Raw genomic sequence first — 19,005 nt, 5'->3', positions numbered from 1 at the left:
ATCAATACAAAAAAAATAGGCAATGTCGTTCTTGATCTTCCATATGCTTTAGTAAGCCTCTCGTTTAACTTGGACCTTCTAAAAGCAGAAGAAGAAGCTCAATTCATATGGTTAAATTTCTCAAAACCTTACTACATTTGCATAGGTTGCAACTGCAAATCCTCAATTCCAGGTGCTGTTAAAAGGAAAATGAATTTTCAATTAATTCTACAATCTGCATACCTATTATTCTATTTCTATTTTTCTTGTTTGTATAATTATTTTTCAACCTTAGGAAAAAAAATTATTATATGTGATATAATAATTTCATGTCTGATATTTGTATGATAGTTAAGCTTGGTGTTGGAGGGTTCAATATGGGAGTAGCTACTGCCCTATACTCCATGTCCTGCTTTACCGTTGGAAAATATTGGAATGGCAATTCTTATTCGGCCAACCTAAGTTCAACTGTTGGTTTAAGTGGCTAGTTTCCAAGCTCAAAGTAAGGCTTTCTCTTTTAACTTGTCATGTTAGCTTAAATTTTGGAGCTATTGCTGGAGGAGTTATGCATCGAAGACCGACAAGGACTTTTAGCAGAGGTGATGAGAACTTTCCGAGAAAATGGGTTGAATGTGACACGGGCAGAAATATCTATCATTGGGAACATGGCATCAAATGCCCCACTTACTTGGGCCTCTCTACAAAGACTTTCAAAAGCTTCCACTGTCTTTGATCCCCCAGGTAATAGACTATTATTTCTTTTTAACTTTTATAGAAATTATGGACTTCCAAATTTTAAAGTTCACTTTAAATATATAGTGCATAATAAGAGAATTTTAGGGAACATTTATTGACACTACAAGAAAAATGACTTATACCTACGGACAAAAACTGTCACTATAAATAAAAAATCTGTAGGTAAATGTATGATAGACTTTGTCCTACGAAGTTTCTTCTGTCAACTTTGAGGGAGCGTATAATGACGGTTAATTGTCTGTCACTATAGGTTTTACCCACTATGTATAGTGTGTAGGTAAAAGTCATTAACTTCTACTTACATTTTTTAACTGTAGGTAAAAGTCTTTAATATGTATCTATTACCTTCAATTGTAGGTAAAAGTTATTAACTTCTACTTACATTTTCTAACTGTAGGTAAAAGTCTTTAATATGAACATCACTTGAGACTGCAAGAACCTTCTTTCCCATTAACCGATGCCACAAAACTGCACTGTTTAGAAACAAGGCCAGAACCTAGGATTAGATATGTTCAAACATGATGTAATAATCACCAAAAATCTTCAAGTAACCTTCAAGGAAAAAAAAGTATTCTCTTTTTGTTTGTTGCAATTTTCAATTAGTACTTACCTGTAGTAGTCAGGATTGGGAGCAAAGGTGGTGGCATTGAGAAGGCCATAATTCCCTCCAATTAAAGTCTGCCTGCAATAGACTTTAGTGTTGTAGCAGGATGCTATTCCAAGTTGATCTAAGTACCTGAGCCATTTAAATTTCAAAACTTACAATAAATCACAACCAATTTAAAAAAGAACCAATTTTATATTTAACAACATGTTTTGCTAAATATAACAGATAAAACATCATAATCCATCCTTTAGAAATTAAAAAAGAACAAAAACTGATGGAAGGAATGGACAACCAATTTTACCCACCAAAAGCTGTTTAGAAATCTGTTAGAAACATGATTGCCACCACTGTTGTATGACCCCTCTAGCTTCTCCTACCCATGCAGAAGACCAAGGACCATATATTTTGATGGTTTCTGAAAGATTGCCAAAAATTGATTCCACCCTACTCAAGCGCTCAGGATCTAGAATCTTCCTTTCAAGATGCTCATCACTACCTGAAAGAGAAATCAACTTAGAAACACTGATCAAGAATGACAGACAATAGTATTTTTCAAGCAAGTGAACAAAGTATATCACCCTGGGTAACAAAGCCTATATAGTAGAAAGAATTAAGTAAGTGACAATCAAACCTGGGCCCAAATTATTATATAAATGATGAACACATATTTAACGTTCGAAAGAGCACGTATTTAACGTTCGGAAGAGCACACAACGTACGCCCCTCGGCCTACAAAATCAGTTTAATATAGTGAACAATTTTTTTATTTTTAGCCCAAAACAATTTCACTATCATCCACATGCTTTAGTTTATTATATTATAGAAGAAAGTCGACCAAATAGAAGAAACTTCTTAATCAATGATGTGTTCATTTATTTTCTTTATAGAGATCTACCTCAATATATTTACGGTATTATTTCAACCATTTTGAATATCCAGAATTTCTGAAATGATTATAGGATGATGACAATATATCATGGATTGAAGGAAACTGCAAAAAAGAATGTAAAAAAGATGCACTAAGGGAGATTCATAAGAGAAGAAAACTAACCATTGGGATCTTCAAGTCCAAATACACCCACGTGTCCATTTCAGGATATAACATGTCAAGTGACAAAAACAAGAAGCAAAAGAAGAAACCATATATACATTAGAGACATCAAATATTTGACAAAAAAAAATTAAAAGAATAGAAAGAAAGAAAGGAATAAAGGGTACATGAGAATATTGTGGGGGAGAGAGTGGAAAAACTTGTTCCTTAACAATATGCCAAAATTAACTGCAACTAGTCATATCGGCAGAGCATGTATAGCATTGGGCTAGTGGGAATGAAAACTGTCCTATCTCTTTCCTCAATGGCAGGAAAATTAAGTTTATTCTCCTCTCAATGCCATTCTATTTGGCTGAAATAGTAATAGAAGATACCAAGTAAATAGTATTTATCTGTTGGTGGCATCCTCAATGATACCAAGTTTAATGGATTTACCAAACTCATTCCAGAACTTAGAATATTGACCTTTCTTCTCATCATTGTCAGAGGATGCATATTCTGTGCATCAATATTTAAGATGGAAGTACAAAGTGAATGAACAAAATTCAAGAAACACCTCTTACATTCTGAAATGGTATAACAAAGCAAACACAATTACTCAGCCATATAGCTTATTATTTTAAAATTTAAATTGATTTTTAAAATTTTTCATATTGAATATATGTTAGCTAAACACCCTCTCCCAAGGTGTTTGCATTACTACCATTTTAGCTAAACTAATATATATATATATATATATATATATATATATTATTAATTGTTATATATATCAAATAAGTATTATATGATCAGTATGATAAAAATCTTAAAATCCCAAAAGTCTCACTGTCAAAATCTTAACTATGCTAAATATTATAAGGTACATCCCTTCCATTATACCATCAACAAAACTCTCACCAATGCCATTGACTAGTACTTAAATAGGTGAGAAAACTAATGTTACTATGATTGCCTGGACACTTATGTGCTTGAAATTGATTCAATTAAAAATATTGGATGGGATCAGATCAAATTTAAATTTAAAAATTGATTCAATTCAATCCAAACCAAACTTGTATACATTAATTATATAAAACTATATATATATATATATATATATATATATATATATATATATAAATAATATTATTTTATTTTATTTTTATTTCCTATATACTTATAAAATTATCATATAACTTATATATATTTATAAAAAAATACATTTAGTTAAATAATTTTTTTACTACTTATTTGTGTTAAAAGGGATAAATATATTGTTATTAGTTATACAGTGACATATGAATGAAATATTTAATATTTTACATTTTTTATTATATATATATATATATATATATATATATATATTTAATCTTATTTTAAAAAAATAAAAGTAATAATAAAATAAATAAAACTGGTATAATTCGTTTTAAATTGGATCTAATCGGATCATATCATATTAAAATTTTAAACTAAATCGGTTGAATGATAAATCAATAAAATCAAAATAATTGGATCAAATCATTTTTCTTTTCAAAATGGATTCAATCCATTCTGCAAACGCTTATGCACTCCCGGGTTATAATGACTAAATTGCTTTTTAACCACAACACACAGATATCAAATTGTATTTTAATAATAATATGCAAGGACCTATCTAAAAAAAAAAGAGGAATATAAAAGACAAAAATTACTTTCAGTTTTTTTTTAAAAAATGATTAATATCCAGGGACTAACTTAAAATTGTCGTAAATTGACAATTAAAAAAAAAAACTTGCCTTCACATTTCTGTTATAAAAGTTGATAATTATATTTATATATACTTGAATAGTTACTGAATATTATATTTAATTAAATTTATCTTTCATAAATAATTTTAAGTAACGTAATAATTTATTTATATATATATATATATATATATATATATATATATATAAGAAATAAAAATATAAACATTGATGATATCATAAAATTTTGGTAATTATAATTTTTTTTTAAAATTGTGAATTAACTAACCTTTGAGGTTCTAGAGTAATTTATTAATCCAAATTACCTTCAAGCATATTCCCGTGCAAGTCAAGTTGAGGAACTTGATAGAGGCCATTTCTGAAATAGAGTCAGGAATTGGTCCGGAGAAGTTATTTCTAGCCAACGAGAGATTCTACAAGCTCCCTAATTTACATATTCTAACTATTGGATGGTACTATCTTTATAGTGCAAAGCTAAGCAAAACTCCAGCCACATATTATAAAGATGAAAAAATAATGTATTGTTTAATAGTGCAAACCAGTTAAAGGAATTATACTTGAAAATTTAGAAATTCTTCTTCAAACATTTGCACCAAAATACTGCTAACACCAATTTCCTTTAGGCATTGCCTGTGGTCCTCCTCAAGCCTTCGATTCATTGAATGTTTTTTTTTTCAGTCCATTTGGCAATACGAGAAAGATTGCTACTTATGCATGTTGATTTGATTATATTCATTTAGATTTCAATATCAGTCTGGCTACAGTCCATTTCAACCGGTCCTTTGAATTTCAAATTTTTATAACCAAAAAATTAGACAAAAAAAAAACAAATGAGATACAAAGGTGCACCTAGGGTGACAAAGATTCTTGACCACAACACCAAAGACAGCAATAGGAAAGCACAAACAATTTTAAAAACTTCAAATTGGTTGTCATACTAGTTCCAGACACATGCATGTCTGATATTCCTCCAAGACTGAATACTGCTACTCAACTTCCTACAATTTAATCAAGAATTCAATAGTATTGAATTCTTGAGCCAAAATTGTATAGTTGGGATATTGTAAGAATAGGATAAATAATGTCCTTCTAATCTAATCTAAAAATGAAAGAAAGAGAAACATTCAAACCAAGCTTCCCACTGAATTGTGAAATATACAAACTATGATCATCATCTACTCATACTCATAGTGTAGGAAAAGTTTACCAAACCTTTCTTCAGACTACAACTCAAACAGAAAAAGTAATCATATTATAACCTAGAAAAAAAGCATGTTATTCAGCATCTTACCGTAATGAGTAAAAAAGTAAAAAGCAACTATAAACACTAGTAGACTCACCACATGTGGCTATGTCAAAACATTTTCACCAGTTATTGTCTCCACAGAAGGTTCTTCAAATGCCCATTGTTTAGCAAGTGATACCACAACTGAAAACAGTATTAAAAGCCTGATAAGAAAAGCAATAGATAAAAGGAAATAGGATTTTTCCATACTCTTCTAGCCTAGTAATATTATGACCTGTTTGGTATCCAGGATGGGATCTCAATTGTTTTATGCATTGACAAAATTGTTTAAAGTGCAGTATTAATTTCTAGAAGCAGATTATATTATATTGGTTGAGAAGAGAAAGCAAGAGACTTCATTGAATCCATGTGTCAGTGATACGGGACCCCTCATTATGAAGGTGTATGTGCAAAAACAGAAGAGTAACTAAGTATAAAACTAAACAAAATCAACAAGGTAATTGTCATTAACCTTACTTGAAGAAGAATATTAAGGGAATATTTTGTATGCTCTTTAGGATGACAAAGTCCCTTAAGTAGAGTAGGAACAAGACCAGATATTTCTGGACTCTTTATCACACTCCCAACCTGGAAAAAACATGAAAATTAAAAATATTAATCACAGAAACAGGAATCAAATGGATAGAATAGTTCCTAAGTAAAGACTAATGTGTTGAAGGGCCATTTGCCCAACTGACTGGACTTTAGGATGTGTATCAGTCAAAACCTTCAAATACTTAGATGGGTTAAGGTAATGCAATCTATAGCTTAAAAGGAATTTAGAAGTGAAAAATAATGTTTGCTTCATATTATACCTCAGTCAATTTGGGAACAATCTAAGGGAGACACCGAGACAAATGTTGAGGAGCACAGTATGCCATAAAATTACTGCTCTTATAAGATGTCCAATTCAAGATTATGTTTTGAAATATAATTATTATTAGAATCTTACTATTCACAATTCGAATAACACAATTCGGATGTGATTTGACTACCCAACTATTCATATCATTGATATGAATTGCACAATTCAATTTTATTTTTACATTGTTTTTACCATTCTTATCAAAGAAATTGAAAAATTTGAAAAGCTTGAATGATTAAAAAAAGGGCTAAAGGGGCACTGCTAAACGCACCATATCCGATTTTTCAGATGTTCTATTTTCATTCTTCTAAAGACAAAGTTTCGCATGGTCACTCACTCATTCTATACATTGTATTTGGCTATTCCATTGCTCTACTTTCCATCTTCTAAATATAGGGTTCACATACTCAGTTACAATTTACCAACTTTGGTCTTTTTCTAGTTTAAAATTATCACATGTACCTCCTATGAATTTAAGGATTTGATACAATTTATGATTTTAAAAACAAGCTTGACAATTCATGATTTGAATTGCAGTATGATAACCTTGCTTATAACAGTTAACAAGAAAAATAGACAACATGTCCAAATGCAATCAAAATCAAATACAGCATGATAGAATCATCAACATATAGCGAAATGGACAATTACAAATTGTGAAAAGCAAAAGCAGAAAAAAAAACTGTATTTAATTTAATAATCTATGAACTATACCACTTCTTTGGAAATGATAGCCAACTCCCCTGGCTTAATGCCCTGTTTGCAAAACTCCCTCACAACATAACCTTGCAATTTCGAAAAAAGTAATTAGCAACAGTATCGAAAAAGTCAAAACACGAGAAAAACCAAAGAGTTTTTGCATTTTGCAATTGCACAATCGAATCAATAATAGAAGTGAAAGGAAAAATGAATCGACCTAATTCTAAAATTCCGTTCTTCGATTCCATTAGTGAACTCAAATGGATCAAGGAGCACGCAGAGAGTTAAACGTGAATTTCTATGAAATGAATGAACAGAGAATCGTAGATTTACTCGGTCATTGGAAGCACGAAAAGCGAATTGATAGAGAGAGCTGAGAAAATGTGTGAAGAGTAGGAAGTGAGATTAGGGGAAGGCAGAGGGGGCTGAGAAAATGTATATCTTTTAATAATAATAACTTATGTTATATAACTAAGAGATAACTAAGAGAAAATGTATATTCTTTTCTACTTCTTATTCAAAAACCAGAAGAAACTTTTATTTTATATTTTGAATATTTTGTATTAAATAATTTAGAAATCAATATATTTTCTCATTATTTTATTTCTATCTTCTTTTTTTAAAAGCTTCTCTCTTTCTATTTTTTTAATCAAACAAATATTAATATTATCACATCATTTAAATGTCCTTCGTGATTTTTTTTTTGCCTATATTGTGCTTTTGTAGGTAATAATCCTTTTGAGTTTTACCTACACTAATCAATCATAGGCACAAGTTTTTTGAAGTTTTACCTACACAACATAGTTGTAGGTAAAAGTATTTTTTTTAGTTTTAATGAATTTATCTACACCAAATTATGGTTGGTACAAGTGTTTAAGTTTTACCTACATTAGTCCATTGTAGGTAAAAGTATTTTTGAGATTTACCTACACTAATTCATGTCTATAGGAAAAAGGCGTCCGTAAGTTTAGGTTATTTTTCTTGTAGTGACACCAAGGAACTGTAGGTACAAGTTTTATAGGATTTTACCAGCACCAAGTAATTGTAGGTATAAGTTTTTTGAAATTTTACCAACACTAAGCATTTGTAAGTAGAAGTTATTTTGAGTTTTACCTACACCAAATAATAGTAAGTACAAATTTTTGAATTTTACCTATGACAAACAACTGTAGGTATAAGTATTTTTTGATTTTTACCTACACTAATTTATGTGTGTAGGTAAAAGCCTCCGTAGGCATATGTCATTTTTCTTGTAGTGGAATTAATGTACTAATGTGCTTCCCAAGTAGCCAACAATTTTCATGTTTATGCATAACTATGATTTGATAAATTTGCAGCTTTCTTCAATTCTGCATATCATGTTTAAAACACAAAAAAGAAGATATATCCATATATACCAAGAAAATGAAAGTAACGTCAAGTATTCTTAAGGATTTTATTCCTGGGAAACTAACTTTTAGTGTTTTGGTACTATTACACATGTTTTTTTATGAGGTCACTCATTGAGTACAACATAAATTATATACTACTACTACCTTAACGAACATGGTAGAACGTTTTCCTAACCTCATTAAATATATGATCAATTATAGTAGTTTATTAATATCTATTTACTAGGTGCAAAGAAGAATGATATGACTCCGGATTTCCCAGCTCCCACACTCGCAACTCTTGGCCCAAGGCAACAGAATCCTCACAAAAGAAGCTGCACGAAAGAGCTTGTTCCCACCCAAGCTCAATGGTATTTCTATTTTCTCTTACTTTTTATTATCGTACATCTCTTTTGACAATGCATATAATTTTTTAAAAGACTTTATAATTTGTGTTATAGTAGTAGTTTGGAATTGTTATAGTTTGTATCATTCATTGCATATAAATAATGTAACTGACATTCCAGAAGACACAGTTAGAAATTGGAGAAATAGAAACATTTTGTGTTGCTCATCTAGAGTAAATTAGTGAACCTAATAATTTCCTTCATAGCTCTGCTGCTATTTTCATATTGGTGAAAATCTTAGCAATATTAGTTAGTGTGTATTAAACTTAAAGATGCTATTGGTTATTTTCTTCAGCCAACAGTTGCAGCAATTGAAGCATGGAAAGACATAGCATTGGCCAACTGAGACAATGATTGCGGGAGCCCCTTTTGTTCTTTCACTTGCTCACAAACATAACATAAATTTTTTTTCCCGCCGATTCGAAATATTATGCAATTTTTCAGGTACTTAAGTCCATTATCTAGTCACACACATTTCACCGAGTATATCACTCTTTGAATCTTTTTTATTGGTTTGAACCTTGAAGCGATGGATTTATTATTTGCACCACTTCATGCTGTTGTTAATCACTAATTCTTAAAGGATTTTGCACTGCACAGTCTATCCAGGGGTTGCCAAAGGGTGCAATTAGGAATCATCATTCCATGCCATTTTGTTCCATTTTGTGCAAGTATGGGAATTGATGACTTTTTTATAAATAATATTTTTTGCTCCACTTGAAGCTGTGCTCTTTGGTATAGATGGAACTCTTTGTGATTCTGATCCGCTCCATTATTATGCCTTCTGTGAAATGCTTGTAGAGATAGTGTGTCTTTTCTATAATATTTATATAATTTTTTAATTATAACATTTTCATTATTTTAAACTTTTTTAAAAAAAAAACATTCTAAGATGGTTTTCTCAAAAATCATCTTAGAAAGGTACCCTTCTAAGACGGTTCTTAACTAAAAACCGTCTTTGAATGATACTCTTCTAAGATGGTTTTTTGCAAATAACCGTCTTAGAAGTGTATCTTTCTAAGACGGTTCCTAGCTAAGAACAGTCTTAGAAAAGTACCATTTTCTAAGACGGTTTTTTAAGAAACTGACATTGAAAGTTTTGACTTTCAACGATGTTGACTTCAAAGATGATTCAAAATCATCTTTGAATGTCTTTTACAACCGTCATTATTTGTGACTTTTGCAGTAGTGATGAGTACTCTAAAGCGTGACATCTTTTTTGGGTAATGATTTCATTAGGTATACAATTAGTTTGCTTTTATTTGGTAGTTATATAAGTAACTGAAGGGAAGGTTTGGAAGACTTCCAAGCATCTCAATTGATTGGTAAAAGGCATGTTACCTTCAAAAGCATGGAATAGTCTATTTTCTAATATTTATGTATCATTTTGGTGTCTTACATTGTATGATATCTATGTTTGTTGCAGGAAGGCTTGATAGAGAGAATGGAGGACAAAAATGCATATGGTGAATCACATAGTACTAATTTACTCTTAAACATTTGTACCGTGCAATGTGTAGCCCAAAAAAAATATGTTGATAGTACTAATTTACATCTTTCATGAGGATAGTGTTTTTTCTCCTTAAAGATTGAATATTTATGGACATTGAACAAGAGTTTGGGATTTCGGGCAATGAATAGTGAATTTTAGTGTTGAGCATTTGCAATGAATGATGTAGACTGCTGAATGCAAACTATTCCACTGTTTTTGAGTTCATGCGACTATATTTTTCATCACCCTTTTAATTGTTTTGTTATTCTTTTTAACTCATGGTCAACATTTTTTTATCATTACTCATGGTCAACATTTTTATACCAGAATATTTTAAAACCCATTATCCTTTACTTTGATTGGCTAGCAAAATAATAGACATTAATCGGATATGAAAGTTAAAAAATAATAGTTCATATATCTTATTTTTGTTGAATGCTTCTTGATTGGGTTCGAACCTAAACCATGTGACCGAATTGTAAGACAATTATCATACAGGCTGAAGATTCTTATATAATAGTTTATATATCACTCTTTTTTAATCATGAATAATTCATATATCACTCATCACTTTATCTGGAATACATACACAATCATGATTTATAACATTTATAAAATTTTATTGGTATCATTTATAACTCAAACCCATTTGTAAAGATTATTTTTTAAATCTATGAAATAATATATATATATATATATATATATATATATATATATATATATATACATATACATATATATAAAGGATCTTCCAATATTTTATTATTAAATAAAAATTGATGATGATGATTTTATGTTTTATGATTTTCAAACATCGCAACTTTGGTTGTGAAAGTAAATTAATTCAATTTAAAATTGAAAGAATCAAATTTTAAAAATGTAAAACAATTATTTTAAATGATTTATAAAGTTGAAATGTTGGAATTTTCTATTGCAATAATTAATGTGAGCTAATATTATAAGACAATTATATTAATTATTTATCATTAATGGGTTTTATTTTATGTGATCAAATTAAGTGAGTTTGTTAAATAACTAAATTAGATGATATAAACTTAAATGAGCAGATGTCAGTGTTGGTCCATTATGGGATAATGAGAACCCTCTTAGTTTAACACGCTATAAGAAGGATATGGTCCCCAATATATCGTGTCATCACCTATTGACGAATAAAGAGGTTCCGATTGAGGAAGAACTATGAAGTCATTGGTTACATTCTTAGCCGATTATCCGTTGTCTCTACAACATTCCATAATAGACCTTAAGAAGAGTACATAGATCATAAATGAATTACAGATTCAGATTCCATTGCGTTTGTTTGATCAATCATTATGGATTCAGGTATTCCTAAAACTTTTCTTGATAATCTAACATAATGTGTTTCTGGTGGTTATTGGTATTATATAAGGATCACCTAAAATTCTAACAAGTGAGATCAAAATCACAATTACTATTAGATTATTAGGATTTAAAGTTATTTGATTCTTATTATACCTTAATTGCTTTTTTTTATATGAACCCTATTTTTTTAATAACGCATATTAATTGTCGGTAAATTCAAACATTGTCATATTGGATATTTTGTTTGAATTCAAGTGTTTTTTTTAGCATCGTGTTGGGGTTTATACACCACTTCTGTTTATGTCAAATGTGATTATATATAGCTATATATTGGAGGAAGCCTTGCAAAAGCAGTTTTTTTTTAAGATTTTCGAAAGAAAACTCATTACGATGGATACAAACACAATTGTACCTTTACACTTTTATCTTTTTCCTTTTCGGCATACAACTGCATCACAATTACGTGAATTGTTTGGCTACATCGCAATTACATGAATTGTTTTTTATTATTGTAAAGTCTGGGAATTACTATAACAAGAAAGTATACATAAAGATGTCGTACACTTCTTTAGTTATGGATTATTGCATTGGATTTTCAAAAAAAAATTGGCATTATTGGTTAATTGATATACATGATTAGTGATGCTAGAAAAAATTTGTGATAGCATCATTTAGATATCTGATATTTACTTGTTGTATTTTAAGTATAAATCAATGATAGTGTTAAATATAATATAAGGATATAATATTTCCTTATCGTAATTAATGTTTTATATTTTTTTTGCTATCATGATTGGGTGTAAATTTAGCAGTAACAGATCTTTTCCATTTATTTGCATGTCTAGTAATTTTTTTAATTAAATTGATTGATACAATATATTGTCAAAGTGATCCCTATTGTGAAAATTGATTTTATTAAAATTACATAGATTTTTGTATGAAATTATTTATGCGAATTGTGTTAAGCCCAAAGGAAGATGCAATTTGGCCAAATAATGTTGTACATGTGATGATAAATGTGTGACAATTATAAGTTATTTTCATGTGAATAATAATCGTTCTAAAGAAAGACTATAATTTGACAGAATTTATTATCAATATTTGATCATTGTGTTGAGAGTATCAATTACAAATTAATTTCTCTGTCCAAAGACTAGGAATTTATGTTGTGCTAGGTATCTTGTGGTGGGTCTGTTCTACAAAATATTTGCACATTCTGTTATATATATTTTTATATAACTTAATTACATGTGAATGTTGTGTAATTTTAAGACCTCATATTTATTATATTAAATTGTCTAATATTTTTTGTTAAATTGATTGAAACAACATGTTGCCAAAATAACATGTTGTGTGAGTTGATTTGATTGAATTTACGTAGATGTTGCATGGAATTATTCATGCGAATTGTGTTCGGCCCAAAGGAAGCCACAATTTGACAGAATAATTGCATGCTTGCAATGGTAAACACGTGGTGATTATAAATAGTGTGATCTTCCATGTGAATAATGAAATTTTCAAAGAATCATTATTTAACCAGAATAATAATCATATAAGTTTTTCATGTGAGCAATTGAGTGTTTAAAGACAACCTTTGTTTGATAAGACTTATCACCAATGTTTGATCAATACGTTGAGAGTACCACTTTCAGTTAATCTTTTTCAATTCAAAGATTGAGGATTAATGGTGCACTAGGTATCTTGTTTGGGTCTTGAAATTTACCATCAATATTATTTGTGCATTATATATTTATTTCCTCTTCTTTAATTGTTGTTGTTGCTACTACTACGGTTTAAAATACTCATATTATTTAAATCCCAAAGCCGCATGTATAAAATTTAGAGTTTGAAAGGAGTCAATTGAAAGTTGAGAATATTGCATATTTTTTTATTTTTTTTTCTAGAGAAGAAACAAGAGAACAAGATAAATAATTTATGTGATGCAGGATCATTATTGAAAGTCTCAAATATACCGTTTCATCACACATAGTTTCTCTTCCCCAATCTAAAGAGTTATGTGATGCAGGATCATTACTATAATATGTAATTAGATTGCAGATTAAATGATAATAGGAGGCTGGGGGAGTTAGTGGCAATGCCACGTGTCAGTAGGTAGTTAATTCTGTTAGGATTTCCAAGTGAGAAGTTGGTTAGGAGGTAGTTGGTAATAACTTGCTATATATAGCAAGCTGTTGTGCAGACTCATTTACGTTTGGAAAATTCCCAATACCTTTGTAATTCTTTGCATTCTTCGTTCTATATCAATAATATTAGAATCTCTTCTTGCTTGGGATTCTCTTCTACCTTTCTAGTTCTTCAATTTGATCCAAATCCAAGTACTATATCAATTGGTATCAGCTTGACACCTTCCAGATTCATCTCGAAATGGCAGAAAACACCAAAAATTAGTCCCTTTTTCGTGAAGCAGAAGAACGTTTGAGCTCGAAGTTGGATGAGAGGTTCTTGCAGCTTGCGGGTTCATTATGGCAAACGCTACATGAAGACATCGATGAACTTCTGCAACAACAGGCAGCGGGGTATTCTCCTTCTTCCAGCACGAGAATTGCAACACGCGGTGAGAAATCTTCTACCTATTCTTGTTATACACGTCTTGGAAGACTGGATTTCCCTAGGTTTAATGGCAATGGGATTAAGAATTGGTTGGTTCAGTGTGAGACTTTTTTCGGTGGATAATACTCCAGAAGATTTCAAAGTTAGGTTGGTTGTGGTACATTTCAAGGGAAAAGCATTACAATGGCACAGTGCTTATGTTAGAATAGTGGGATTGAGAAATTTGCCTTCTTGGAAGGATTATTCCCAAATTTTATTGGATAGATTTGGTGAAGTCTATGAGGATCCTATGGCTGAGTTGATGAGGTTAAGGCAGAAAGGATCCGTGACTGAATTTCAGGAACAATTTGATGCAATTGTCTCAAGAGTGGAACTGGCTAAGGAACATCAATTGAGTTGTTTCTTGGGAGGGCTCAAATAGGATGTGTAAATGATGGTGAGGATGTTCAAGCCAGATTCAATTAGGAAGGCTTTTTCTTTAGCCAAAATGTATGAATCTGCTATTACTGCTAACCCCCAACAAAAACTATTTTCTAAGTCAACCAAGACCAGTCACTTCTCGAAACCACCCCTGTTACCTACACCCCCTAACCCTGCTGAAACATCTAAGCCCAAAACACAAACTACAAGAAATCTTACATCTGCCTATATGAGTGAAAGAAGATCAAAGGGGCTATGCTATTTCTGTGATGAGCCCTTTACACCAGAGCACAGTTTGACACACAAGAAATTGCATATACCTGTTATGGAGGTTGATGATAATTCAGATTCAGAAGGGGAAGATGTTGTGGGTGAGGAGTTGGCTTTCTCTTCAGCTAGTGAACCATGAATATCAGTAAATGCTCTAACTGGAACTACTAGTTTCAAAACAATGTGAGTCACTGGTTATTACAGAAAAAAAAAAAAAAAAAACCCTTCATATCCTCATTGATAGTGGCAGTACACATAACTTCTTGGATGCGCATGTAGCCAAGAAATTAGGATGCAAAATTGAAGTGATTCCCTCTTTAAATGTAGTTGTGGCTGATGGAAATAAGGTACAAATTTCGAATGTGGTTAAGAGTTTTACATGGCTGATTCAGAATACCAGTTTCTCATCTGATATAATGTTGCTGCCTCTAGGTTGTTGTGATTTGGTGCTTGGGGTGGAGTGGCTGGTAACTTTGGGTGACATTACTTAGAACTTTGATAAGCTGACTATGGAGTTTGTTACACAAGGAAGGAGACATGTGCTGAGAGGGGCTTCTAATGCTAAGCTAAAAATAGTGAAGAAGCAGCAATTGCACAAGGCACTTTCTTCGTGTATGCACATTTCTATGTTGTAATTGTGTGAGGGAGAAGAAGACTTATTGTTGAATTCACTTACTACTCTTGCACCTGCATCTGCCATGCCTACTAGTGTTGCAGACTTGTTGTGCAGTTTTGATGATATTTTCTAGGAACCTACTAATCTACCTCCTGTTAGCCCTGCCCATGATCACAAGATTCCTCTAGTCTCAGGCATTGTTCCTGTAAATAAAAGGCCATATAGATATACTAAACACCAGAAAGACATCATTGATGGTCTGGTCAAGGAGTATCTGCACTCAGGCATAATACAAAATAGTAGTAGTCCCTATTCTAGCCTAGTTGTATTGGTGGGAAAAAAAGATGGCAGTTGGAGGCTTTGTGTTGATTATAGGGAGTTGAATAAGGCTACAATGAAGAATAGATTCCCAATCCCTCTTGTGAATGATCTTCTAGATGAGTTGCATGGTTCCAAGTGGTTCTCTAAGGTAGACCTAAGATCTAGATACAATCAGGTGAGAATGGATGAAAATGATGTGCACAAAACAACATTTAAGACTCATGCAGGTCACTTTGAATACCTGGTTATGCCCTTTGGTTTAACAAATACACCGGCTACATTTCAAGGTCTTATGAATGCTGTGTTTCAAGAATATTTGAGGAAATTTTTGCTAGTATATTTTAATGATATTCTCATCTATAGTAAGACATTAGAAGACCATGTGTCTCACTTACATACTGTTTTTTCTATAATAAGGTCTAATTCATTGTTTGCAAAGAGGTCTAAATGATACTTTGTTGTAGCTAGAGTGGAATACCTAGGTCATTTCATTTCAGGTGAGGGTGTTGCAACTGATCCAGCAAAAGTTGAAGCAATTAAATAGTGGCCTCTGCCCCAATCCTTGAAACAGTTGAGGGGATTTCTTAGGCTTACTGGGTATTATAGAAGGTTTGTGTTTCGATATGGAAGTGTGGCAAAGCCCCTTCACGACATACTTAAGAAGGATAACTTCTACTGGACTCAAGAAGCTAAGTTAGCCTTCTAGAAATTGAAGGATCTATTAGTCTCAACACCTGTCCTTGCGCTACCTAATTTTGATAAGGCATTTGTAGTAGAAGCAGATGCCTCAGGTACGGGTATTGGAGTTGTCTTGATGCAAGACAATCATCCCATAGCCTTCATCAGCAGGAGCTTGAATGTGCAACAACAGTCCCTATCCACTTATGAGAAGGAATTTCTAGTTGTTGTCTTTGCAGTGCAAAAGTGGAGACATTATTTGTTACCAAAGAAGTTTGTAATCAGAACCGATCATAGGAGCCTCAAGTATATTTTGGATCAGAGGTTAGCTACAGCATTCCAGCAGAAATGGTTAGTTAAACTCATGGAATTTGATTTTTGCATAGAATACAAGCAGGGTCAAGAAAATTTGGCGGCTGATGCATTGTCTCGAGGAAGTTTAGTTGAGTGTAATGTTGTTTCTGTGGTTCAACTTGAATCAGACATGCTCACTAGAATTAAAGCTTCTTGGCAGTCTGATCTAGATGTTCAAAAGCTAATTTCTGAGTTGCAAATTGATTCAAACTCCCATAAACACTTTTCCTGGGTAAGGGGGGAATTGAGGAGGAAATGAAGGTTAGTAATTGGTAAAAATTTGGAATTAAGGAACGATATTCTAAAGTGGTTACATTCTTCAACTTGTGGAGGCCATTCTGGTAGAGATGCAACCTTGCAAAGGGTCAAGGCAGTTGTCTTTTGAAAAGGAATATCCAAGGATGTTAAGTTGTTCATTCATTAGTGCAGTACATGTCAAAGGTGCAAATATGACTCTGCTTCATATCCTAGACTGTTGCAACCTTTACCTATACCTGAGCATGTATGGCAACATGTTACAATGGATTTCATTGAAGAACTTCCTGACTCAAGGGGCAAACAAGTTATTTTTGTGGTGGTGGATAGACTTAGTAAGGTTGCACACTTCATGGCTCTCCATCATCCTTATTCTGCTGCTGATGTAGTTCAATGTTTCATGGACAATGTCTTTAAACTGCATGGGTTTCCTGACTCTATTACAAGTGACAGGGATCCTATCTTTGTTAGTCAATTTTGGCAAGACTTTATGGCTTACCAAGGCGTGCAAGTCCAGTTGTCTACTGCTTATCACCCGCAAACAGATGGGCAGTCTGAAGTGGTTAATAGGTGCTTGGAAACTTACTTGAGATGTATGTGTTCTGACAATCCTAAATAGTGGTCTAAGTGGCTTCCCTTAGCTGAATGGTGGTACAACACAACCTACCATAGTTCACACTACTACAAAAGTATTTTTTTAAGTCGCGATATCTACGACGGTTCTCCATAAATGATGTAGTAGAAGGCGCGGTGGCAATTTTGTAATTAGGGGGAAAAATTTAGTTTTTACGTCATACATTCTAAGGCGGTTATAAATAACTGCCTTAGAATGTCTGCAGGTGGCATTATTGTAATTAAGTAGAGTGAAGACAACAACGAGTTTCGAGCTACGACCGTCGTAGTATTACATATATTAAAAGGGCCTAAACCCGCGGCGCGCCCCTCAGCCATTGTCTCAGGCACTTTCATTTGCTCCTCAGCCATTCTCTCTGAACCTCACCCACATTTGTTCCTCGAGGTTTTTACATTGTGCATGTCCCTGAACCTCACCCACATTGTGTCCCTAAACATGACCTTGAACCTCACCCACATTGTGTACCTCAAACCCTAGGTTGGTGTTTCTCGTTATTAGGTTACAAGGCATCAAAAGTGGTTGCACGCGCGCACCCGTACTCACCTCGTGAAACAGGTAATATATGTCGACAACCCTGATCTGTGTTTCTGAGCTTCACAGAGAAATACCGTAAAGTCAAAGTCCCATTTCTATTAAAGTTGTGAGAGGAGTTGGATTTGATTGGTCAGCTATAATAGGGTTAGGGTTTGAAGAAAATAGGGTACGATAGTGAATTTTTTATTCATTAAATTGTACATCCTTTGAGATAAATTCTACAATCAGATGGTAGACATTGGTAACCTTTGTGAGTAAGAGTAGCCCAAAACCCTGCTTACAAAGATGTCTCTTTCTTTCTACACTTTCCTTTTTCCCATTTCATTTTGATTTCTATTGCATCATAAAGCTTATTTTAATTGGAATCTGTTTGTGAAGGTTTGGCACACAACTTCTCTTTATGATTTGGTTCACACAGCTGCCTTAGTTTCCCCCAATTACAAAAAACCCTAATGTTGTGAGTTACCATTTCCCAATTTTCCTACTTTCTGTTCCCTTTTTGCCACTCTGAAAAAAAATGCTATTTTGTTGTGGTATATTCATTGTAGTGTAGAGTGTTTGTGAAATGAAAACATCTACTTGTTTTTTGACTCATCAAGTTATCATTTTGTTTTTTGCAGTTTGGAGGCCTTCTAACAGCTGGTATCTTGGCTTTCTCTGGGACGTAAGTGTTATCTCTACCGTTGCTGTTTAAATGACTATGTTTGTATTGTACCATGGAATTCTCTTCCAAACTATTTGTTATACTTATTTTGGAACTAGAGTAACTTTGATTT

The 19,005-nt window shown here is 32.3% G+C and overlaps 1 protein-coding gene across 8 annotated transcripts; it reads right to left on the bottom strand.

The window, feature by feature from the left end:
• Positions 1-865: 865 nt before the first annotated feature.
• On the bottom strand, positions 866-7,345 carry LOC114416663 (monodehydroascorbate reductase 3, cytosolic-like). Of its 8 annotated transcripts, none has more exons than XR_003667532.1 (10): positions 7,184-7,340; positions 6,982-7,052; positions 5,875-5,990; positions 5,458-5,546; positions 4,423-4,475; positions 2,394-2,402; positions 1,974-2,071; positions 1,648-1,838; positions 1,346-1,471; positions 867-1,208 (listed from the first exon to the last, which is right to left on the bottom strand). XR_003667532.1 is itself a non-coding variant. In XM_028381617.1 (5 exons), exons 1-4 carry the CDS (start codon positions 7,212-7,214, stop codon positions 5,490-5,492), a joined length of 270 nt encoding a protein of 89 aa, XP_028237418.1. In that variant the 5' UTR covers positions 7,215-7,339; the 3' UTR covers positions 4,372-4,475; positions 5,458-5,489. The 8 variants fall into 8 exon arrangements, 1 of the variants encoding a protein (XP_028237418.1); XR_003667529.1 differs by having other exon boundaries at positions 870-1,208; positions 5,880-5,990; positions 7,184-7,333; XR_003667533.1 differs by lacking the exon at positions 1,974-2,071 and having other exon boundaries at positions 866-1,208; positions 5,880-5,990.
• Positions 7,346-19,005: the final 11,660 nt, after the last annotated feature.

This window comes from Glycine soja, chromosome 6, assembly GCF_004193775.1.
Source record: "Glycine soja cultivar W05 chromosome 6, ASM419377v2, whole genome shotgun sequence".
NCBI classification, from domain to species: Eukaryota; Viridiplantae; Streptophyta; class Magnoliopsida; order Fabales; family Fabaceae; genus Glycine; species Glycine soja.
This window is presented reverse-complemented; position numbering and strand designations above follow the sequence as displayed.